This window comes from Limulus polyphemus, unplaced genomic scaffold, assembly GCF_000517525.1.
Source record: "Limulus polyphemus unplaced genomic scaffold, Limulus_polyphemus-2.1.2 Scaffold34, whole genome shotgun sequence".
NCBI classification, from domain to species: domain Eukaryota; kingdom Metazoa; phylum Arthropoda; class Merostomata; order Xiphosura; family Limulidae; genus Limulus; species Limulus polyphemus.
In genome coordinates this window covers 1,192,691-1,217,987 of record NW_013665644.1, presented here as the reverse complement: position 1 = coordinate 1,217,987, position 25,297 = coordinate 1,192,691, and the positions used below count along the sequence as shown (strand labels likewise).

Sequence of the window (25,297 nt, the reverse complement as noted above, 5' to 3'; positions counted from 1 at the left end):
CAATACAAATTAAACATTCTACACACGTGGTAAGTTAGTACTCTGTTTTGGTTCAGATGCTTCAATACAAATTAAACATTCTACACACGTGGTAAGTTAGTACTCTGTTTTGGTTCAGATGCTTCAATACAAATTAAACATTCTACACACGTGGTAAGTTAGTACTCTGTTTTAGTTCAGATGCTTCATTACAAATTAAACATTTTACACATGTGGTAAGTTAGTACTCTGTTTTGGTTCAGATGATTTTTTTTTATTGTTTGTTCCTATTCAGTTTCTGCTTTTTCTTTTGTGTTATAATAAATCATCCCACATTTAGCAAGCCACAATATCCAAAAGCAAATTTAAGTTGCTTTCAGAAGGTTTCTACCATCTAACACAGTTTTATTCTGAATTAGGTACTGACCCCAGCCACTAATACAGTATTAAAACAGTTAAGTGATATTTTGTTTATGTTTTTTTGTTTAGTTATTATTATTTTTTAAAACTATGAATTTTGGCAGGCCAGGTAACAAAACTTGTAATGTAATCAGATCAGTTAAGTGATATTTACTTTGGATTTTTACATCAGATTTAATATTTACCTCTACCATAATGTATTGCTTAATATTTTATGTAGAGTGAGTCCTTTTTTTCCATCCAATTTTGTAATGTACAAATCTCATTCAAGCAAGAATATTTACATGATGTATCCCATATTAAACTTATGCCTTCTATTCTTAAAATTTCTAAGCCAGTCACGAAGTCAATGCTAGTTATTTAGTAGTATCTACAATGACTTCCACTTTGTACCTATATAACTTTATATGGTCACATTTTGTTTCAATACTTTGTGGAGGCAACTTATATATGATTTTTGTTTTATTATATTTAGTTTGTGTATTTTTTACTTTTGGCTCCAGTTTGAGTTAATTTTAATAAATTCTGAATTTAATTTTTTGAAAGTATATCCTGTTCCTTCTGCTTCTGAAGCAATGCATCTTTCTGTGTAGACCAGACAGATTTCTGATTAGTCAGGACTTTCTGTTGAAAAGGTTCAACAAATGATTGTGGTTGACTTTCTTGTGCTTGCTTTTTGATAGTTTTTACATGCATTCTTCTGATTCTTTATAGTAGATTATTTTGGATTCTTTAATGGAAAATGGCTTAGTTGAGAGGAATACTTCTGATTTTGAATGTCTTGGCACTCCAATATATTCATCAGGGTATTTTCTTTCTATCATACTTGAATTGATGATTAAATGACTTTATATGCCAGAAATTTGGGCTTCTATCTGTTAGTTCCTCCTGTATGGGTAGGTCAATTTTAATTACTGATACCCTTTTAATTTCCTCATTCTTCTGATATTATACTTCTGGCTTTTATTGTGTTTAGATTAAAGGATACCAAGGGATTTTTCCTTATCATATTGCATGTCCTTTAAAGTTTTGCTTCTTGTTGACTGGCAGATACTTTAGAGTAACATCTTTCTTACCTGCATATGTCTGCTTGGGTTCAGTTTTGGAGGGTCTTCTTCTTTTTTTATTTTTAATGCTGTTTATGTTTCAGAAACTGTTAAGGTTTCTGTTTTCTACCCACTTTTAGCCAAGATTGCCTAGGGAAGATGTATTTTGGCAAGATCCTTTTTGATATGATTATTTTGAACTGTAGCTGTTTCATTCTGGTCATGTTATTTGCACGACTCCTTTTCTTCGTGAGTTATATGCAGGCCCATTTTTTATAGATAATACTCTGAAAATCATGGCTAGTTCCTTATGTCATTATTTTTTTATTTTGCTCTTTTTTTTTCATTACTTGGCACAGCTTGGTTTCACTTAGCTTAAATCTCAATGGAACAAAAATTGGGTCTTGTCTCTGAATGTGGAGTATCTTTTTATAATAATTCCTCACAGACTGTTAAAAGTCGAGTTTCCTCCTAAATATCTGCAGTTTTGTTGCCTTGGATTTTGGCAATAATTTTAGTTCTGTTAGAATGTCATCCTCCTTTTTCAGAGGTCTTTATTTCTTCTTTATGAAAAATTGCTCTATAAGCATATCATTTACTTCAAGAAAATAATTTTCTCTTCCCCAAAAAAGGACCTAAAGATGAACTTTTGGATCTAGATTCAGGGACTGATTGTTGTACATTTCTGAAATCTATTTGTGATTTGCTTCTAATTTTGGATTTTTATCCTCTAAACTATTTCATCTTTTCAAAATGATAGACATTTGATAGGACACCTTTGATATGGAGTTATTAGATATCCAAAATAGATGATGCACAAGCTTATTTTAACATTCTCATTAATTTTGTTATTTATTCTCTTTGCGTATTAACAGGAAAGACATTTTTTGTTTCACGGTTCTTCACTTTGATTTCAATTTGCACTAATTGTAAATACTCTGATCTCTTATCTTCATCAGGTGGGCATAGATTTCTTTCATTATTTGGAGGATTGTCTAGTCTAACTCCTTTCCAAGTTATTGTAGCTCTAAATATGACCCATCACCTCTTTAACCCTTTCACTGCTCTCAGGACTTGTGCCTCAATAAGTTGTATTTCAAAATAGATAGTTAAAAGATAAATGGGACTTGGTTCTGCAGTGTTGGATTTCCAATGGTCTTCTCTTGGATCATGTGAATCTTTTTTTTAAGAATTGAGTTTTTCGGTGGTAGTTGGTCAGGAACAACATGACTGCAGGCATTCATTTCAAAACATTCTCATCAGAGATATTCTGTGCCCACAGATGACTCATGGGGAGAGGTTTAAGCATCATCTGCATCAAGGTATGTAATCTCTAGTGGAATTGGGAACCCATATCAGTGTCCTGAAATATAGGCATTTACTGTGATGAAAAGCAGTGGGTTTTGCCATGTGGGTTACAGTTGCATTCAATTAAGGTATGAGCCTGTGAAGTACTTGAGCATATGGGTCTTCTTACAGCTCGGCCCTTGTGTCTGAACATAGTCATGCCTTCGAAGTACTTGAGCATATGGGTCTTCTTACAGCTCAGCCCTTGTGTCTGAACATAGTCATGCCTTCGAAGTTACCTTGTAATTTTAAGTGCTGTACAAACTATAGGATTTGAAGAGTGTAATGATAGGTACATTTGCTATGTCTTTGAATGTGAGATTGGGAATTTGTTTTACTGTGTTGGCAAATCTCTGGAGCTGGTATTTTGCTCAAGGAATGGTCATGGATGATCTATTATGTTATTTTATAGTTTGGTGAGAACTGTGGGATTGCTGTATAGCTTACGCAAGGTTGTTTAATTATTCCTACAAATATTTTTTATTCTAACATAAAAGTTGGCAATACAGGAATTGTCTGCTCCTTCTTTCACGAGGTGACTTTAGCTTCTAAATTCTTATGATTATGAGCATACATATAGTGATCTATACCAAAGTTTCCATTGCATTAATTATGTCACTTGGCAGTGACTTTGGTAGGGGATCCTTTGAGTAATCGTGTTGAAGTCTACCCATATTGTTATGTCTTACTACCTTCACTGTGTTCAGTTATTCTCAATAGAAGGTTTTCAGTGATTGTTCAGTGCCTTCTTTCTCAGTTCTAGTAAATTATTATTATTATTCTAGTCCTTATTTGGTTTTTACCAGACTAACTCTGATTTGTTGCCTGATGGAGCATAACCTGTCAGGGAAGCCTGCTAACTGGCACATTCCATCACTGTTCCACTTTCCTTGAGATATACATTCATTATATGCTTAACCTCATGGTTAGAACTCGGAGATATAGTATACTTAGGGTTTCTGATTTTCAATTTTAACTGATAAACACTGATATAACAACCCCAGTACAAAAACAAATGATATCAGTGTTTTTCCAATAAACACCAGAAATGGTTATTCAGTTTACTTTACATTAATGTCCCCATTTTCTCAAGTGACTGTGCTCAAGAGATTTAACTCTTTCTATAAGGGCTACATTGCCTTGGAAGGAAAAGGAACATGCTTCATCTGTTAGTGGTAAGTTTGGTTTTATAATTTTGTATGAAGTATAAAGCTTCTTACTTCAGTATCCCATGATGGATACATCAAGGTGCCTCTTGTCATTGGGTGTTTAGACATCTTAGTGTGTTGTTGTGGGCCAGCAGTGGTTGTGCTGGGGCTGTTAGGTCCTCTTAGTTCTTTCATAGGATATAGTAAAAAATATGGACATATAATGTTGGTAAATGACTGAAAGATTCTTACTACAGAAGACATAAGCCACGTGATTACATAACAGAAATTCTTGCCTGAATGATATTTCTACAAAATTACAAAATTGAAACAGAAAGATATAGAAAGAGGAGTAAAAGAGGGTAAATTTCTTGGTTGAAAGACAAGAGTTAACTGTCTGTTATAATTTTGTCTTTAAGTTTATTTAAGTTCTAAAATTTTTATTTTTGTTTTGATCATTTTAGAAAACAAAAAATTTTTAGATTTTAATAAATTAGTCTTCTATAATTGTGTTTAGTTATTTGATTTTGTTTTTTTTACACGTTTTCTACTATAGATGAATACATTATAGAGAATATATCCTGTGACTGGGATTAGGAAAATCATAAAATCTCACTTAAAGATCATTATATGTTTGTGTGAACTACTATTAAAATAGAAAAATATTTCATTGTCAATAAACATTTTTAATGTAAGTTATAGATATATTTTTATTGTTCTTGAATTGTTGTATCCTAAAAGCTGCATCTAAGTATGATTGTTGGGATGGTTAATTAAGATTTAAAAAAAAAATAGTAAAGAAGTTTGAGTTGCATCTTTGTAATAAAAGCTGTTATTATGCTTAAATTTTAAAAAACGTTTTACTTGTTTGATATAATGTTTGACTAGTATTAAGTGTACTCGCGTATTATTAAAAGCAGTAATAATAAGTAGGCAAATAATGGTTTATAAGAGCAATGAAGTGATTTATTTATGGTGGAATATACCACATATTTCCACAGAACATTGGGCTGTCTTATTCAGGTATCACTTCTTTATGTTTATAATTCATTGTTTACCTACTTGTTATATCAACATAATGTGCTTCCTTACTCAAGTATTACTAAAACAGCTTATTGTGTATCAGTTTACTAAACTTAGTTATAATCTAACAGTTGTTAGTTGAAACAATGTAAAATTTTTCAATCAAATCAAACTGAATGTGTCCAAATAAAATGTAGATCAGGTCAACTTGTTTTTTTTCTATGAGAAATTTGTGAAAAAAAAAATTAATCTTGCAGACATTGATTTGCTGCTACATATTTTCATGAATTGATTGATAGCAGTAGTCCTGAAATGAGTTATTAACATAAAGTTAAGTGAAACTTGTGGGGAACAATTTAAAAAAAAACAAGTTGCAAAGTTGATTTGACATCTTATCAATATAAATAAAAGATGGTCTCATTTTTATGTTCCAGTAAGGTGAAACCCGTTGTTTATTTGATCCTCAGGAAGACCTTAACTCTTGAAAGGTCTTTTTCAGTTTAGTGGTGTAATGGTCTCGCTGTACATTTGGTACTAGTAGCATTTTTTAATGCTACATTCTCTGACAGGACATGTCATGGAATGGTAATGTGAGGCTGATCCATTTTGAAGGCTGGGCTCAGCTGGTGTCGTGGACAGTGATGGTATTGGTCTACTGCTATGGGATAAACCTTCAATGACATTTTCTGGATAGGTTGAGGAGTTGCTGTTGGAAGACGTTTAGGACAGAGAGACCTGAGAGCCAATCCATTCACAGGTTTGGTGAGATCAGGAGTGTCTGAGCATCACCTAGTAACTCATTTTCATTAACTGGCTCTGCTGATCTGAGAGTTAAGCTGGTACCTGGTATATTGGGAATGGCTGCAAGATCCAGGTTCTTGTTATCACTGAATTGGATAATTTCAATATATTTGGCTGAAAATATTTTTTCATAAACAAATAAGATACTGGGTACATCCAATTTCTGTTTGATACTATGTCTAAGATACTGTCTGTGAATTTCATTTATTGCTGATAATTTCACCCACTTATGAATATTTCAATTTGATATACTTATTCACCTTGTGCTACTCTTACTTTTTAATACTTTTTTCTCAGACATATGACTTTCTCTGTTACTCTTATCACTTCCATGAAAATTCACTACCTGCTGAATATTTCAATGTCAAAGTTGAAGCATTTTCTCACCAGTCTTAATAAAAATGACAGGTGTACTGTACCTTCAAATAATACCTTTGAGGTCACTAATCTCAGTTAATTTCCTATCATAAAATTCTAACATTCAAGTTAAATCCTTTATCTACATTCACATGTTGCTTAACAGTAATGTTTTTAGTGTAATTCATGGTGCATAACAGTTATAAATGACAGTATGTAATGTTCATATACATTGTCACACACACACTAGTAACTTAAAAAAGACTGTCTTAAGCTTGCACAAAAATTACTTTATTAATTTTCTCAAGTTATGTTATGCAGGCTATACCTTGATGGCTACAGTATAATTCTATGTTTAGGTAACATGAAATACATAAACATTGGTATAACTCAGCTAAACTAAAACTTTTCAGATATAATTCTCACAAGCCAGAATTAATATTCAAGATGTTACTAGTGTAATGAAGAGAATCTAGTGAGGATCATGTGGTATGCCTTGTTGAGCCACTTTGCAACACCAGGTGAGTGGTTCTCTCAAAATGTCATACAACATTTCACCTCTGAAAATCAATCATAAAGCAAACCCTTTCAGTTATTGACAATTCAACCACATGACCAAACTAGCTTATGATAATCAAGCAGCCATGGCCTTTAGATATCTCTTAATGAAATTTTGCTAAATAGCTGAAAAGGCAAGGAGTGCAACAAACTTTCAGCCGAGTTTTTGAACTTCTTGCTACAATCTTCAGAGTGCAAATTGTTTATTTTGTTCATTCCAGCCATTCTAAATTCTAATAATTGACATCTGCTATAACCTGATATGTCTCTTATTGTGAAACTGCTCATTTTGGTCCTGTTAATTTTCACGATCAATAGATCATCCTAACTTATTTTGATAATCAATCCCAGCCATATTGATCAGGAGTCCATCGAGAGTGGTATGCCTGACTGTTGGAAATGCCCCTTGGTCAGGCTTGGATAAAACATTGTTTTCTGACTCATTGTTTCCTCCTTTGATCCTTTGTAAAACCAAAGTACAAGATGTTCATCGGTAGTGTATGGCCACACCTGTAACTTGTACATCAATAGACAGACTCATCAGAGCACAAGATAAGGTCCTGTCCAGCCAGATCCCAGCTGCTTCCATGCCGCTGGCACGTACCAAAGCCACACCCAGTCTCTAATCTGGTACATCCTTCCTTTTACTGTTTTATCATAGTACCTCTTCTAGCATTCATGTCTAGTTTATCGTAATTCACCAGAATGAAGTTGGGATCCACTAGCCAAAGTGGTAGCTTTACAGGAACATACCAAGCTTCACTCAGGCCTGAGAGAGCTGGACTGACTACAGAACCTTGTTTTATGGCAGGGTATGTCCAGTTCACTTTATATTAACCCAACGTTTCAAAGGCAAAGTAGGTGCTTTTTCTTCTTTTTTCCATAACTTTATCTGAACAAAAACAACATCAGAATAGGCTGTGGCATAAACACTGTGAAAGAACTGGGATAGTCCTGCCCATTCACTGGATACCATTGTGGTTGTACTGCAGTACTGGATGTATGGATGACTGTTTAACCCCAGCATGACGGAGGTAGCTGGATAAGAAAATTTGTTTGGGGTATAACCACTGGATTTGCCACTTTTTCCTCTCCTGCAATGGTTCAGAGTTACCATTTTGTATCTTGTCATGACAGAATATGCTTCTGTAACGGTGAGAATCTCTCTTACACCTAGGTCATGTCTCATTGTCTCATGAATTAGGCATCAAGAATTCTTTGCAGTCTGAAGAGGGCATTGCAGGGTAGGGCTTACCATGCAACTGGTACATATTGTTCATGTAAATTGCCAAGCTTTCAATGGCATCCCATCCTTCAGTCCTCGGAGTCCAAAACTTGGGCCAGTGGGTGGCTCAATTTTTCACTGAGTCAAACCATCAACATGACTCAGCAGCAACTGTTTCACAGTCTCATAGTTGTGCATTTCTCAAGTGCTTGACAGAGTCTAGGGCTGGAATGTCTAGACTCAAGATCAAGCATTGGGTTATCTGTTCTAGACGCCAACCATTCCAGGCAATTACTTGCCTGAATTGCTTCAGGAAACAGTTCAAGTCTTCTTTTTCTGAACTCTTGAATATCAGTGCCATAATTTGCTTTACATCACTCATTATGGCTTGGTGGCCACAGCATCTTCCCCATAAACTGTCAACCAAAACCTGGCTGAGATGACATGAATATAGGGTGGTAGGCATACTTTTGCTCCCTGACCTTTCTAAACCTAATACACAAGAGTTGGAGCACTGGATATACACATCAGCAGAAAACTCCACAATAATCCATGATTGAATCCTGGTCATGATACCAAATGTTTCACCTTTCTATCTAGTCTGTGGTATTATCAGGTAACACTGATTTCCCTCTAGAGTGACAAGATAGTGTGTGCAAATAGCAGGAGATTAGTCAATATATTTATCATAAAATATCACTAACTGAGTTCATAATAAGCAAAGAGAGGTTGGGCACAAGTGTAGAAACACAGTGTTTGTGCACTTACTTGTGACAAGAGACTGTCACTTTTACTGAAGGGCTAGATCCCAAGCTATTTTCCTCTCCAGAGTTATTCTATATACCTACTCAGTTGAAATCTTGTACCAGACTGAATAAGCATCATGCAAGTTAATTAAGACTGTCATCACACTCACACTGAGCAACTTACACTACTCACATGAGTGGCTGTTTCCATTGAAACATAAGGGAGGTCATAACCTTCAGGATATCACATGACTACCAATGGAAAGCGTTATGTACAACCTTACAGCTTTCTTTTCCATGAGGAAGCCAGTGGCACAGTGGTATGTCTGTGGACTTACAACGCTAGAAACCAAGTCTTGATACCTGTGGTGGGCAGAGCACAGATAGCCCTTGTGTAGCTTTGTGCATAATAAAAAACAAACAAACAAACGATCCACGAGGAGACGAGGTGTTGCCTTACGTGAATGATGGAAAACAACTGGCAGCTGGAGTGACACCAACTTCATGACTTTCTTGACCATGTTATTTGAAAAATTCACATATACCTACATAAATGAATAATTTTGAAAAGTTACTATATTAAACTAAGAAGGTAGAAAATGCATGGTATGTCTAAATGCCACAAATGTAATGAATTTTATGAAGCTATTTTTTTTTCATTCTTTAATATGTGCAAGTTTTACTTGCCATCAGGTACTTAATAGTATGGAATAATTTTATTTGTATAAATCCTAGCAAAAATGCTTTTTGTATACCCAACTATCTTCTGGTTTTGAGACAAGGTCATTATGAAAGTTTCCATACCTAAAGTATAACAGGATCACAGGATTTTTGCACTGTAACTGCGTCTTCTGTTCTTGAAGGTCTAACTAAAGCAGATTTGACAAACAAAAGATATCTGAACTTAAAATTGCTAATCTTAATGAACTGTCCCAGTTTCATGCTAACCCTATGTGGGGGTCAAAGTGTGTATGCTAAGACATTTAACATGGTATTATGTATTTGATGTTAGAGTTATCAACCATTCATTTTACCCTACATTACTAATTTAGCAATAGATCATGGTGGAGGAGAGTAAGCACTAGATACAGTATACAGGGATACTGAAAAAAAAACTATAGAGGGAATGTCAGGGGTTCTAGAGGTTTTTGAATTGCAATATGAAAACTGTATGATGGATAAAAATATTTTTATTCTTTACATGGGCATCATCTTGACTGTAACTTGTCAAAGTCTAGGTCAGACTGACGTGATCAATTCATAGACGTATTCTGAAAACATGTACTTTTGTAATGCATCTGATTTTTTGTGTACAACAGACTTGTACATTTTACTAAAAGCTCACCACATTTCATGTAGATACGTTTAGTATATTCAGAACTGTAGTCAGTATTCCTTCTCCATTATGGGGTTGACCCAATGGACTACCCCCCCCCCCCCTGCACATTCTGTTAATGATTTTAACTCAGCTAAGATGTGAAGTTATTAATTCAAAGTATTTTCTTGTTTAAGCCTGATTTCATACATTTGTAAGTGAATGACATGAATGATTTAATAATTTGGATTATAAATCACAATCACTGGATGAAAAAAATATTTACAGCTCACGGAATCACTGGTTTATAAAAACCAATTGAGGTTAAATATCAATGTCAAGATGGAAAAACATTTCAAATGTGGTATTTGAGAGAAAATGTTAATATTTTAATTATTATATTACAGTCCCATCAACCAGAATCTGGTAACCAATTTACTCTCAATGACTTGAAGTTATCATTGATAAGCATATTCGTCAAAGTTGTTCTACATGGAAAATGCAGCTAACAGTGATTATGTTAATATTGGTGTTAACCATGAATATATATACATACTCAATTTTCTCTTTTTTTTCATTCAAGTCTGTTAATAAATTTGTATGCTTAAAATTATTGTAAATGCTGAAAAGTTTGAAATGGGTAAAATTTTAATATAATTTTTTTTTTTAGCGTGAGCCAAAAACGTACTTGGAAAGATCGGCAGACTTATGACAATCGCAATGGTTATGTTTATGATTACAGTCCAGGATTTAGAGATCGAGTTTCTCCTCCACGATCAGGTTATATGCCAGCACCCCAAGTGGACAATGTCCAGCCCCCAACATCAGCAGGACCTCCTCCTTATGCAGCCCCACAAGATGTTCCTCCAAGCATGGGATCACAACCCCTTCCAAATGGCCCATCAGAATACACACGGCCACCACCCTACTTCTTTCCAGGACCATGAATGTGTATGATATCCATGATCAGTGTTTTGTAACTAAAATTGAAAACTGTTTAATATTGGTGCCTAAATATAGCATTAGCTCAGTAGGTCTCGTAATCCAACTGAAAGATTTAGCCCTTTTACCTATCCATTTCTCAAGGTGGTTTAGAGATATAAGGTTTTATTATTAATATTTTTTTCAAAAAATATCAACTTATGTTTTCAGCATTTCATCTCTCCACATTTTTCTTGTAAATCATGGGAACATTTTTATAAAAGTGGTGATTTCACCGGTGGAAGGTCATGTGTGTAAAGTGTAGTTTTATTGGATATGAAAGTGTAAGGTTGTTATATTCACAATTACAAGAAATAAGTTACATATAAGCAGATGGATCACATTGAATTATGATGTATATAACTTTTTTTTTTGATTCAGAAGAAAGATATTTGAACTTATCATCATTTTTTTTTTTAAATTGAGTAAAATTTACAGTTAGCAATAAGGGCTTTGTAAAACAACTGTACTAAGAGTAATTGCTCAAGGTTATGGAACATATCAGTGTATTGAAAAGACTGGGAAGCTGTGAGTAGAATTATTTACTCTACTACCGACAACCAAAACAACGTGAATGTGATTAGACCCGAGAACTTATGATTTTATTGTGTGAGTTATTATGTTATTCTTGTAATTTCAGAAACTATTAGTAAATCATGTTTTGATTACAGTTTTACATTTGAAAGCTTTTCTCTGTAATGTATTAGGCAAAATACTTTTTATAAGTAAACTTCTGTCAATTTTTATTCTAAATTGTATATGTATATTATGTTTTATGATGTTTGTGGTGTAATTACAGTATGAAAAGTGATTATGGTTTTGATTTTTTGGTAAAATATATATACTTCATTTTAAATCGATATTAGAGAAGATGCAAACATCTTCAGTTTTTTTTTAATGTTTTATTTTATGCCAATAATGCCATATTAATTATGTTTTTTAACAGTTGACTAATCATTCTGTAACAGAAGCTTGCATTTGTCATTGTAATTTATTTCAGTAACAAACAAAACTTTATTTTAGTAAGATCGTTATTGATAGCTCAAAAGAAAAAAAAGGATAAACCAAAGAAAGACTGGTAAATTGACTTTCTTGTCACTAATACAAGAAAATCTTATTTTGACAAAGTACTGGTATGTTTATGATTATTATCATCATCTCATCCTCACTGTTAAAAGAAAATTGATTTAAAGCAAAAGAATGCAATGAAAGGTAAAGAATCTACAAGTTTTTTGCAAATAGTGATGGATCAAGTCATAAAATTAATTTTTCTATTTTTCTCTGATAAAACGCACACATTACTGCTTGTCCTTCTCTCAGAGTTTTATAGTCAGATATTGTATTTTTGTACTGTAATGAAAAAAAAAAAATGGAAAGTTTTGATGGCTAAACTGAAATGAGTAAATATTAAGACACAGAAGTAACATCCATATGCATATATTCAAATATATAACTTTATTGAAGTCAAACATTTTTCTGGTTAATTTATTTGCTGCATTAACCTTTTGTTTTGTGTCCTTTTTTCCCCTGTGAATCATATTTCTCTCTGGATTGAGAAATAATGAAATTATATTTATATAGTAACCATCAAAATTCACTTGTTTATTCATCTCAGTGTAAATAAGAAAATCAGAGTGAATGTTTACACTCCAAACCTTTTTTTTTTCAAATCTACAAGGATCACTGTAGAGGACATTTCTTTGCTCCCTTTCATCTGTACTTTGCTGTTTTCTGTTGTGTGTCAAATTCTTCTTTGTAATGTTTTATTTCTAGCCAAGTTTAGTTTCTTAGAAAATTAAATGTGTTTACAGAAAATGATGTATTAGTTAGAACAGTTTCATTAGTGTACTGAAAGAGTTTAGTTAAACCAATTTTCCAACAATGGAATTGTTATGTTCAGGTATCAATGTTTTTGTCCACTTGACAAAAGTGAATGGGAAGCCTATGGCAACAACAGTCAGGTTCAAATTGGTTCCTGGTTTAATTTCATACTTCTTAAAATATTGGAGCAATTTGGAGTCATCCTTCAAACATGAACACACGGGGAAATTGCTATACCAATAGTGTTTTCAGCAACACACTTGTACTTGGCATTATTCTTCTATTCAGTGTATCAGTTTTAATTGTGGGTCATCAGCTACACAGTTCTGAGTGGCATTATCGAGATCTTCCTGGACAAGTTGCACATGAAACACCAAATTGTTTGACATTTCTTGGAGTGTGTTGCACTGGGTCACTATTTTCTTTCTATTCTTTCTCCACTTAATTACAGGTTTAGAGTTATCCAAGATGGTGCCTGTGAAGGTAGCCATGATTCTGCTGGCTACAATTTGATCATTAGTGCTTGTTTAATTTTAGGGGAATCATAGTGATCTGGTTTAATACTAATGGAATTCATCTTTTCTTTTTGACTTAGCTGCAACCCAAACATAGTAAAACATTATCTGGATATAGATCAGTTAGTGTGTACTATATTATGGTAGGGATTGTATGATGATACTGCTGTTGATTGAAGGTATCATTCCAGCAAAGTTCAAAGCATTTTATATTTTATTCTGAATGGTTTGGTCAATTCGTGACAACTCCACTGTTGTTAATGATGTTGGGAAAAGTCAACTGGCTGACTAGGCACTCTCTGTTGCATTTTCATTTGAACAAGGGCAGAAAATTAACTTGTACTGGTTAGCCTGAACCTTGATGGTATACAGTATCATATCACTGAATATTGGTTTAAAATAAAAAGTTGAGTAACATCTTTTCTTATAAGATGTTAAACTTTATTCAAAGCCCCTCATCAACTAGCATTAATATCACATTGTTTAATTATCCTCAATAACACAATTTGTTTGTATTGGACTCAGATTAAGGTATGTCTCCCCCCCCCCCCCCCCCCAATAATTAAAGAAGTTACTGAAAGCTTTCATATAGTGAGTGAAATCTCATAAGTCTAATGTTATATTTACACAAGTTCATTTAGGTATCTTTCATTGTTTCTACAATGGTTGCACTACACAAGTTCATTTAGGTATCTTTCATTGTTTCTACAATGGTTGCACTACACAAGTTCATTTAGGTATATTTCATTGTTTCTACAATGGTTGCACTACACAAGTTCATTTAGGTATCTTTCATTGTTTCTACAATGGTTGCACTACACAAGTTCATTTAGATATCTTTCATTGTTTCTACAATGGTTGCACTACACAAGTTCATTTAGGTATCTTTCATTGTTTCTACAATGGTTGCACTACACAAGTTCATTTAGGTATCATTCATTGTTTCTACAATAGTTGCACTACACAAGTTCATTTAGGTATCTTTCATTGTTTCTACAATGGTTGCATTACAATTGTTCCATACAATTCACCAAAATGTTGTAATAGGAGTTTCTTTTTCTGTAACATTTTAATGTTATATTGTAAACTTACGCAAGACCAGCAATACAGGTTTTGTTGAGACAAATATGCTATCTGTTACTAAGAATATTGTAGGATTATCTAAGGGGGTACTGGAAAAATCAATTGATCTAATGGTATCTACATACTGAATGAGTTTACTATTGAGGTGGTGATATTTCCATGATATTAAAATCATGTAGTTAATAAGTCTATGTTTCAAGAGTGAGTAATTGGTGTCATCATGTTATGGTTGATTATGAAGTTATATATAGCCTTCAGTGTCAAAATGATTAGCATCAGAAATGAACAAGCTGTTGTAATATGTATATCATTTAGAATTTTTCATGGATTTTCTGAAAGTAGTGTTTTAGTCTGTCTTGTCGTAATAGTTTCCTAAAATCCACCCTTTAGTTAACCTCTATTTTCCAGCTTTATAGTCTTAATCTAAGACACCGAGGAAGAGTTATTTGCTTAGAGCTCACCAGTATCACTCTCTGGATATATTGGTTTAAAATAATAAAATTAGTAACATATTTCCTTATTTCATGTGAATCCATCCTTCATCAACTAGTTTTAATCTCGATTTGTTTAATTATCCTCGTGACTGGTGTAAACAACCGGTTATCTATTCAGGACCTTGAATAAGATATATCTTTCTCCATAATTAAAGAAGTTGCTGAAAGCTTTCATATAATGATTGAAATCTCACAAGTCTAATCAAACATTTACACATATTTATATAGGTATCCATCATTGTTTGTACAATGTATTTATTATATTTTTTGGCAAATAATTTTAGCTCATGGAACAAGCACCCCTTCATTTAGGGACATCTATGATTATCTTTTCTTCTTTTCAAAATGATATACTGTATATACTTATTTACGTTTATTAGTTTAAATTTCCATGTTAATTTTTATACATGTTACATTTAATTTTCTTTTTTTTTATATTTTTTATGTAGTTTTCGAGTCTGTAAACATTATTTTATTTATATTGGAATATTTTATATGCAATGAGCATGACACAGTGGTTAGTGTACTGGATTTTTGAATCTGAGGGTCCATGATTTGATGTCACAAAGTTGTGCTTTGCACTTTGGGTGCATTATAAGAGCGACGGTCAAATCCCACTGTTCGATTGGAATATTCCAAGATTTGACGTGGGTGCTGTTGACTAGCTGCCTTCCCTCTAGTCTGTCAGTTCAAAATTAGGGATGGCTATGGCAGGTAGGCCTTGTGTAGGTTTGCGCAAATACTTAGAAGTAAACAAATATATCAATATAATAAAATAGCATTAAGATTTCTAAGTTTATGATAAGTTATAAAAACTAAGTTTTTATGTCTTAATTATTCCTTCGCAATTCTGTTATGATAACCTCATCGTTTACATCAGTATTTGAATTGTCAATTTTAATGGTTGCACTAGAATCGTTCCACATTAGTTACCAAGTGTGCGGAGTTTCTTTTTTTCTGGGACATGGTAATATTTTATTGTAACTTTGCAGTACAGGTTTTATTTGAGACAAGTATACTGTCTGTCGCTAAGGGTATAGTAGATGAAATGTAGAGGAACAAAGATGGTTGAAAGTGCTGTATTTCATTTAGAATATTTCGTTTTTGCTGTTGCTTTCAATATAAATATGTGTGTGTGTATATATATATATATGATCTTGTATTTTTATTTTGTCACACTTTTCTTTACGTTAATGCTGTAATATTCATAAATCGTGCATTAGGATCACAGTATGCTCGGAACACAAAAATAGTGCTGATTTAGCAGCTAGAAATGTGCCAAGTGAACTCGGATATAGATTAAAGTTGAAAGTTGTTAGGCCTTTTTTTTTGTAACACCTCTCTCTACTTTTAGTGTTTTTATGCTCTTATAAAACAAAGGAGTTTTAAAAATCTTTCTTAGTTTGTATATTATATAGGTATGTTAATTTATTCTACAAGATTATCTTCATGATTATTTTGAAACTGGTTCCTGTAAGTATTATGGCTGCAGTCAGTTTAAGCCACTAACCACTAGATGGAGTTTGAGGTAGAAATATGGAATTTGCTTAGGTTGCCATGTAAAAAAAAGTTTCGATCCGTAAATGATTGGTGATTTTTTAGTAACGAATAATTCTTGAATAATTTCACTAACTGTTTGTGTGTGTGTGCATGTGTTTTCAGTCTACAAACTTTGTGCGTTCAGAATGTGTTTTTTTTGTAACATTCTAGCACCTATTAAGCTGTTTCTCTCTGATCTTTCTTCAATTAGGCCATACAGTATGTATGTAGATTTTACTGGTTGTATTACTGAAACATTTATAGATGTTCACTCGCTATAGGTAGTAGCTATGGCAACATAATGCTATCTGTTATCCCTCGAGGAAGCATTTCTGATCTTTTAATTCCTAATGTTATCTTACAATGATTTGATTTGATTTTTTGTAGTTTTAAATCTGTCAAAAAAACAACAACAAAAACGGCTGTATCAAAATTATATAATAGAAACCCCTTTTATTCATAAATAGAATGGTGCAAAAATTCATTACAATAATTGTGTAGGCCACATTTTTGCTGTATTGCAATGAACTATCAGCAAGTAATTGGTGATTTACATGTATTGTTGTAAATGCAAATGTGTTATAGTAAGTTCTTTACTTTGTAATTAACAATTGTATTTATATCTTTTCATTATTGGTTACACTTGTGTAAAGACGAGTTTATGTACGTTACGCCTAAATCATCGTCATTCGTATGTCCAGTTTGAAAAATGCATACTAATAATATATTAACATAATCAAAGAATGCTTACGTCGCGTTAACCGTAATTGAAGGTGAATCATCGATATCCTGAACAGAAGTCGAACCAAGAATCGTGTGAAGTTAGTGTCATAAACGTCCACATATTTAACACGGAGGTATCTTTAGGCTGTTGTTTAAGAAAACTGGGTTCACTTCATTACGATATTTTTTAAATATTGTGTAGTTTATTCAACAGATACTTTAGATCTTTGTTAATCCTGAAATTGATGGTAACGTTGGTACTTTGAAGAAGATTGTTAGTAAGTACAATTTGAAAGAAAGTCATTTTTGAAATTGCACATGATTTTCACAAGCTAGATTTTTTTATCCAAACTGGACTGTATAGAAAACTTGATGTGTTAATCATACTAATGACTTGATAAACTATAATTGGGATATGGCTGAAGTCTTCCATCCTTAATAAACAATTTTCAACCGGCCTCTTACAGTGACGTTACTGGTGCTTTTATAATAGTGATTTTCTTAGGTCATTTTTCAACTATCAATTATGTTACAGTAATTACGGTAGTTTGTTTTTGAAGAGTTAAACACGTGGTTAACAAGTGTGGTCATCGTGTGCTTTAACAGAAAATACATGGAAAAATGGAAAAAGAAATTTTGCACCAGAGAATGTTTGATAAGTAAAATGGAAGATATGCTAGGCCTGGTGCTGATATGTACAGCGGAAACTATTTTTATATTCTTAAACACTAAATCCAAACGTATCTATTATTATACAATGAAATAAAAAGTTAAGACTAATAGTTTACTAGTAACAAATGTATATAGCTCTAAGCCTGAATAAACTCCATCCATTATAAGTTTGGATAATGCTAATCCAGATTTAGGAATTTGGGCTTTTGATTTCTTTGAATATGGATTTTTGACCTAATTGCCGAAAATTTAAGATAGGCGATTAAAATAATTTCGAATTACAGTACGTATATAATATATTTCAAAGTTGTTCTTTTTAATAAAAAAAAGTTGCTTACACGATATTTCGATAATAGATAGCTAAAAATGGTATAATCTTTGTTTTCGTCAATTTTGTATTCAATCTTTGTTAAATAGTATGATACGCTATGTAGTTATTTGTGATTATGCTCGAGATATTGAAGAAAATAATTACTTCTTTTGGTGTTGTTTATTGTTCCATCGTTATGGAGTATATATAGTTTGATAAAATAATATTAATTCTACAGTTTAGACAATGCAGGTGCTTTGAACCTTATAGCAGTGTTTTTGGACGACGTACGTTACTAAACATTAGGACTCTGTGATAAAGTGTTACCCAAAACCAAAGTTAGACGACTTTTTTTTTCTTCTTAATTAGACTTTTGTCTTTCCTGTGCTACTGAACTGGGTAAATACACTTTTAAATTTGTAATAATCTCGCGTAACGTAGTATGCATTCATTGTTATAGTTTTTGATCACATCTTTTGTATTGTTGGACCATGATATATCTGGTTAGTAATGATTTTGTTTGTGTATTATACGTTTTTCAGTGTGGTCAACTCGGTTTATGTATCTCATCTATGTTGTATGTGTAAGTATTTGGGGATAAGCTGTTGAGTATCCACTATTTTGGATTGTTTGCTGTTCTGTGTTAGAAAGTTCATGTTTGGGAATTGTTGGCTTTTGGAAAGTGGATTATGGATATATTTCAAAGAACTGTGAATAAAAGCATGAAAAAAAAAAGTCGAAAGCTTTGTGTACGATTCTTTTTATATTTTTAATCATTTTAGCCGTTGTATAGCGGCTCATAGAATGGTTTCGAGTTTTTTTTTGTATTTTTAAGTACAAACTTTTATCTCATAATTCCATCTCATGACCGATTTGAGATCTAATTACAGCCACAACTATTGAGGATTCCCTCTTGTTTTTTTTTGTTTTTACTAAATTGCATCAATAGCTTCTTTAGTTTTAGAACACCTTTTCGGTGTTTTTAAAAATGTAATAGTATCCTTTTAAGAAATACTGCGTCAAAACAAGAGTTCAGTTATATCCGTCGTGACGGTCTGTTTTTTTTTTACCAGACATTTGATCGTAGTTTCATGGTAACATATAGTTTTTGAGTCCAGAACCACATATGAATTTATTCAGGTAAATATTTTCCAAAGTTACGCTGTTTTATCGAAACAAGGTATCCCTTTGAACACTAATTTGAAACTATTCAATTAAAATGAATTGGAAAAAAATGTAGATTAACTGTGGAATGTTACAAACCTCCAACGACATTAGGCCCACGTCGTTTTTCTGGGCATCGGTTTTCTGGCTTATTCATGAAACTCGCTTATAAATTTACAATTCAAAACTATAATTTTTCTGTAAAAATGTCTTTGCTAAGCTGTGGTTAGAGAAATATAATTGAAGTATAATCAACGTAACTTAGTGTAACTGGAGAGGAAGAGTGTTCCTCTAACTGATCAATCTCAAAAGTAGTACACAGTGAAATAGAGCATGCTTTTTGATGTATTTTCACACATACAAAAAAAAAAAAGAAGATATATATCGCTGTTTATTAACGATTCAAAGGGTTTGGTATTTTATTTTAAAATAATTTTGTAGGTAGTGTGATGCAATAGAAAATTGACCGCTTTTGGGAAGGGTATGCAACAGCTTTTTTCCGACGTAAAATATTCATACATTCGGTTTATAAAAATATCCTGATTGGAATGTAGAATTTTCAAGACGGGGATATTTTCTGCACATAGTGGAATGGGAATACAAAGACATTTGGGGCACCAAGACCATCCAAAAAGAAACCTGCAGCAAGTAACTAAGCGGTGATAAGCAAAGAGTGACGTCTTGTCCCAGATGTGAATCCACGAACACAAAGGTCAGTTGCAAAAGCCGTCCACGCACCCCAGGCAAGAGTAAGTGCAGAATAATGTATGATCTCTTTCTGGAAAAGTGACCAAGTCATGTGTACTTATTTAAGTTGCTTTCAAGACATATCCTGTCAGGTGTTGCATACCTCGAACAGCTGGAGAATGAAATTGGTATTTATGCTATCCCATACGAAGACATACTGGTCAAATTGCTGGACACAGCGCCTATGTATGTATATGTGATCGGACTGTTGAAACGGGTGCTGGGATAGCATTGCCATTGTAGGTTAGATGGTTTATTAAAAGGCTGCAGGGAGAAGCGATGTGTTTTGGACACGACAACCTTACGACGGAAACTTTTCTAATGGAAACTACATGGCGGGGTCGTTGTCAAGATGCACGGTAGTCAGATATGGCATGAGTGGACTTGGTGATTTGGACTATAACGATGTAGTTAAGGCTCCAAAATCGTTTTAATATAACGTACTGAACATTTCGCTGTATATGCACAAGAAAAATATTTACAATTTATATTGTTGAAAGCTGCTTTTCTTTTTTGCAATTATCTGTTCCATACAACATCATACCACTATTACCGTACTATATAAAATAGTACATAAATCTTTCTGTTGAATCTATAATTGGCGGGAAAATCTTTGTATATTATGCCGTTAGAAACTTGATTATTTTAATTGTATTATACGAATGATCGACCATGCTCACAAGCTAATTATTTTGCTTTCAAAACTTCGATCAGTTTTATAAGAATCTAATTTATAAACAACCAAGTTTACAACAGACTCAGACCCGTGAGATCTCAGTCTGTCTTGTTTTTTTTATGGATTACCGAAGGTTGACAAAATTAAAATTCCAATCAGACTATAGTCTCTAATATTGTTCTATTTAATCATGAAGTAAAAGGGTTTTAGTTGCATTTCTCAATGAGTGTGTCAAAAACGATCATACAGTTAAAGACAATTTCGAATTTGCTTCCTTTATTAAAGACTTAAAACTTAATAACCGTTTTTGTGCTAGCTTTGATTTAACATCTTTATATGAAAACGTCCCACTTAATGACTAATAAAACTGTCATCTTGTTTATAAAAATAAATATTAATGGCTTCACTATTTAGTCTACAAACACGTTTCACTTGCTACTTAAGTTTACTACTAAACAGTCACATTTCGAGCTTAGTGATGGATTTTTATTATCGGATTGATGCAATTTCCATGGGGTCAATATCAGCTCCCAATTTGGCTGACTTGCTGCTACGTAAAAAATATTTGGTTAAAGAATTTTTCGGACAAATACAAACCTTTGATTTACAAAGTATATGTTAATTACTTCCTAGAATTTTAAGAGCAGTTCCGTGTTAAGTTAGTTATCGATTATCTCAACCGACAATCTGCATATATTAAATTCACAGTGGAAGAGCAAGTGAATTCAGTCCTCTCCATTTTAAACACTAAAATTAGAAACAAAGGCGAATGGTTTGAAGTCGACAAAAGTACTTTTTTTCCAGTTTATATTTTAATTTCACAAGCTTTACTCCGTCCTTCAGTGGCATAGCGGTATGTCTGCGGACTTACAACTCTATAAACCGGGTTTCGATACCCGTGATGGGCAGAGCACAGATAACCCATTGTGTAGCTTTGTGCTTAACTTCAAACAAACAAAAGTTTTACTCCAAATAGCTTTATAACAAGAACATAGATTTTATTCTAATGCACAGTGTTTACAGTTATGCAGTAGTATTATGTACTATTATGTATTATCAAAATAAATTAATAAAACTCAAAACTGTGTTACCGAAAAATCTGCTTTCCGTTGAAAAATGTAAACAGGATAATAAGGAAAAATGACACTGTCATTTATAACGCACTACGTCTTCTAGCCAGACACACTAGTAGCCTAAACAATAGAGTAAGAAAATATACACTAATTGATGTAAGTATTATTTCCTGATCATAACTAAGAATTCAAAGTTTTTTTTTTTCTTAATTAAGGACAGAATGACTGCTTTAAAACGATGTGAACAAGATTATATAGGTTCAACAGTTGGGGCGTTTGAAACTCGGAAACTACAGAATGGTCGAGACAACAACAATACGTGGCAGGAATTTCGGTGTGAGATCCTCCGAAGTGAAACCTCGGAGGCTTACCGTGGGTGCTCAGAAGCTTTAGCTTCTCTTCACCCTTCTCTTGATGGTGATGTGGGCTGTACTTGAAGTTTTGTGATTTTAGCTTACTTAAACAAGATTGTGTTGAAATGGCAGATTTCAAGATGCCTTAGGAGGGGTCCAGAGAGATATGAATAGGAATCGAGATGATCCAAATATAGTATATAGGTACTAAGCAGGATGATGCCCGTGGCGCCACACTTATGTCTATGGCCACACGCCACGACTCATCTATGTGGTAGAACTCGAGTCTTTTAATACACGAAAAGCAGAGCATGCCCACAATTTTCTAATATGACTTTCATTTTAACATATTTATGAACAAAAGTAATTTTTTGTTTTGCTTCCATATGTTATTCATGCTAATGTGAAACATTTCAGGAACGATATTGTTTTTTAAGGCTAGTGGTAGTGAAACGCGAAAAACCACAATATCGAATTATAATTATATTATTTAAGCACTGGCCGCGACCTGCAAGACAATTGTGGTAATTTTCATTCCATTTGCGTGAATCTTCCTTATTCTATCATTTTAATACATGCCATTTAGGTTATGTTTTCTTGCAGGCAATATGTGCTAGATCAATAAATCCCAGTCTATTTGAAAAAAATATTACGCTGTAAGACAAACGTAGACGTAAGTTTATTTAATAAAACTATACGTACGTAACTTTATATGTTAAAACTACACTTAAAGTAAAGTGGTGGTATTTATGATAGTGTACAGAATATGTAACAGTTATGGGCGTTCGGTATATGACACGATTTTAGAAGTTGAAACACAGAACTAACACAAAACGAAGAATAAAACCCGTAGTAAAGAAAAAAAGTAGCTATAAGGTGTTTATAGCAATCAGTGAAACAACCGAAACTAAACTATTGTAATGTAAAGTTGTAATGAAGGCAAATTTAGCTGAATATGCAGAAACGTCCGAATGGTGTTCACAAAGTGATAAATATATGGTTTTGAAAACTGCGCATACGTATTTTAGATATAAATAAGTCGAGAAAGCCCATAGAAATTGTATTTAGTGTAATGTTCAAATTACATGCAGGTTAAGTATTGTTTGTGTGAAATACTTGCAAATAAAAAACTAAAGTTGAAATCGAAGCCAGTCGTCACATGATGACAACGACATTGTGCCATCGGGTACCATACTCGTTGCATTAAAAAGTTTAACTAAAAAATATTGGTAAGATGTTTCTGAATGGAAAAGCCAATATACAATCCTGACTTTTCAGACAAAGGTCTTTCTAATGACATTAGCAATATGTTTTTCATTATAATTTGTTAGAATTATACTAAAATGAAAATTATATTGGTATCAAGTTTTGTTTTTGAGCTTTTATAGGTATAAAATTTTCTTACAGTTTAAAGCACTTATATAATACAAGTGCTGCAAATTTTTTATTATTTTTTTAAATAGCTATCCTCAACAAATAAAATTTATATTGAAAGAAAATTGCCTTAGTGGCTAAGGCCTAAAAACCGGATTTTGATACCCACGCTTTGTGCTTAACCAAACAACAAAAAATAATAAATAATATTTCCGTTAAAGTTCAAAAACAGTTTGTTCTTATGTTTTACTTTAAGTTATATTATGCTGATACTTTCCTTTACACATTTTCCATTTATGTTCTCTCGTATTGTAAGTCAGCTGACATTTTTGGGGTTTGCGATTTTTTTGTTGTTGTTGTTGCTTATTCAAATTTAATTTAAGTATAAATGTTATCTGAATTAGAGTCTGTTACTTTTATGAATGTCTTAGTGAAAAGCTTAAATGAAAACACTTTTGTTCTGTAAATATAAGAAAAGATAGATTGAGAAGTTTGGTTAATCCCAATTAATAAAAACGATTTACATAAGCCGAGGCAGTGGCGAGTTGCCACCGGTGTGAATTCCCAACCATTCGATGTGTTATGTCGCCACGGTCAGACTTATGGCTGGAGTAGTACTCAACAGTCCTTTCCCAGTAAGGATATTCGTATAGCGAGGTTGTTAAACGTTACAGAGCTAAAGGACACAGTATTTGGAAGATGGGAAAATTAACACAGCAGAATGTTTAGGAAAGTAATGGACTCTGAGACCATACCCCTAACCAATCTGAAGCAATCTCCGAAGAGTGAAAACCGTGGTTACGAAAGATAACGATCCAAAACGCCCTCCTGGAACTACCGATATGATAATAGCCCAGAAGAAAAAGGCTCCCAAGCCAAAAGTCTACAAGTTTCCAGACATATAATTCCTATAACTTAAAAGGAAATGATTATATTAGGATACCTGCAACATAAAGAGGTCTAGACTTGGGTTCTTATAATAGACAAGGATAAGAGGGAAGGACTAGACTTGGGTTCTTATAATAGACAAGGATAAGAAGGAAGGTCTAGACTTGGGTTCTTATAATAGACAAGGATAAGAAGGAAGGACTAGACTCGGGTTCTTATAATAAACAAGGGTAAGAGGGAAGTACTAGACTTGGGTTCTTATAACATATACACCGAAAACATCGTTAACAGAAAGGGTACCCAACTGATGAAACAATGCATTCTAATCTTCATAAGTGGGTACCTAAGAAAAATGTATTTAATCAGCTATAATAATTACCAGTGTGATTTTTAGTCTTTCTCTGAGTAGGTAGCTTGCTCAGATCGGAAGTTAATATGAATCAGGAGGGAAGTGATTGACTAGGATTCTTGTAACATAAGGAGGGAAGGTAAGTTTCAAGATATGAAGATATGTGTTTTGATAGAGATTGAAAGTTAAAAGTCCATGCGTATTTCAAAGAACAAAAGTCATAATATTTTTCAGGATTAAAATAAATGATGCTTTTTTCAGGTTAAGAAAAATTTTTGTTTTAGGGTTAGAAAAGAATATGTTTTGTTTAAGGGTTAGAAGAGATGACGTGTATTTCAGGATTAGAGTAAATAATGTTTGTTCTAGGATATGGAGTAGGTGTTTACTTCAAAATATTATCTTAGTTAGTTTAAATTTGGTTCAGAGTATAAATATGGTATCAGTTTCATATAAGCAAATAACTACATTGGTGTCATTAAAATAATTATTTACCCGACATGGCCAGGTGGTTAGGGCGCTCGACTCGCACCAAACATGATCGCTCTTTCAGCAGTGGAGGCGTTATAATGT

At 33.1% G+C, this 25,297-nt stretch overlaps 1 protein-coding gene across 6 annotated transcripts in view; it reads left to right on the top strand.

Moving 5' to 3' along the window:
- Positions 1–18,839, top strand: part of LOC106460655 (prominin-like protein) — a 110,015-nt gene extending 91,176 nt beyond the window's left edge. For 5 of the 6 annotated variants that reach the window (XM_022387584.1, XM_022387595.1, XM_022387579.1 and 2 more), the window contains one exon: positions 10,636–18,839. In XM_022387584.1, coding sequence (XP_022243292.1) covers positions 10,636–10,912 — 277 coding nt within the window. In that variant the 3' untranslated portion in view covers positions 10,913–18,839. Of the gene's footprint in view, positions 1–398; positions 434–10,635 lie in introns of all 6 variants that reach the window. The other variant, XM_022387607.1, reaches the window with a different exon arrangement.
- Positions 18,840–25,297: the final 6,458 nt, after the last annotated feature.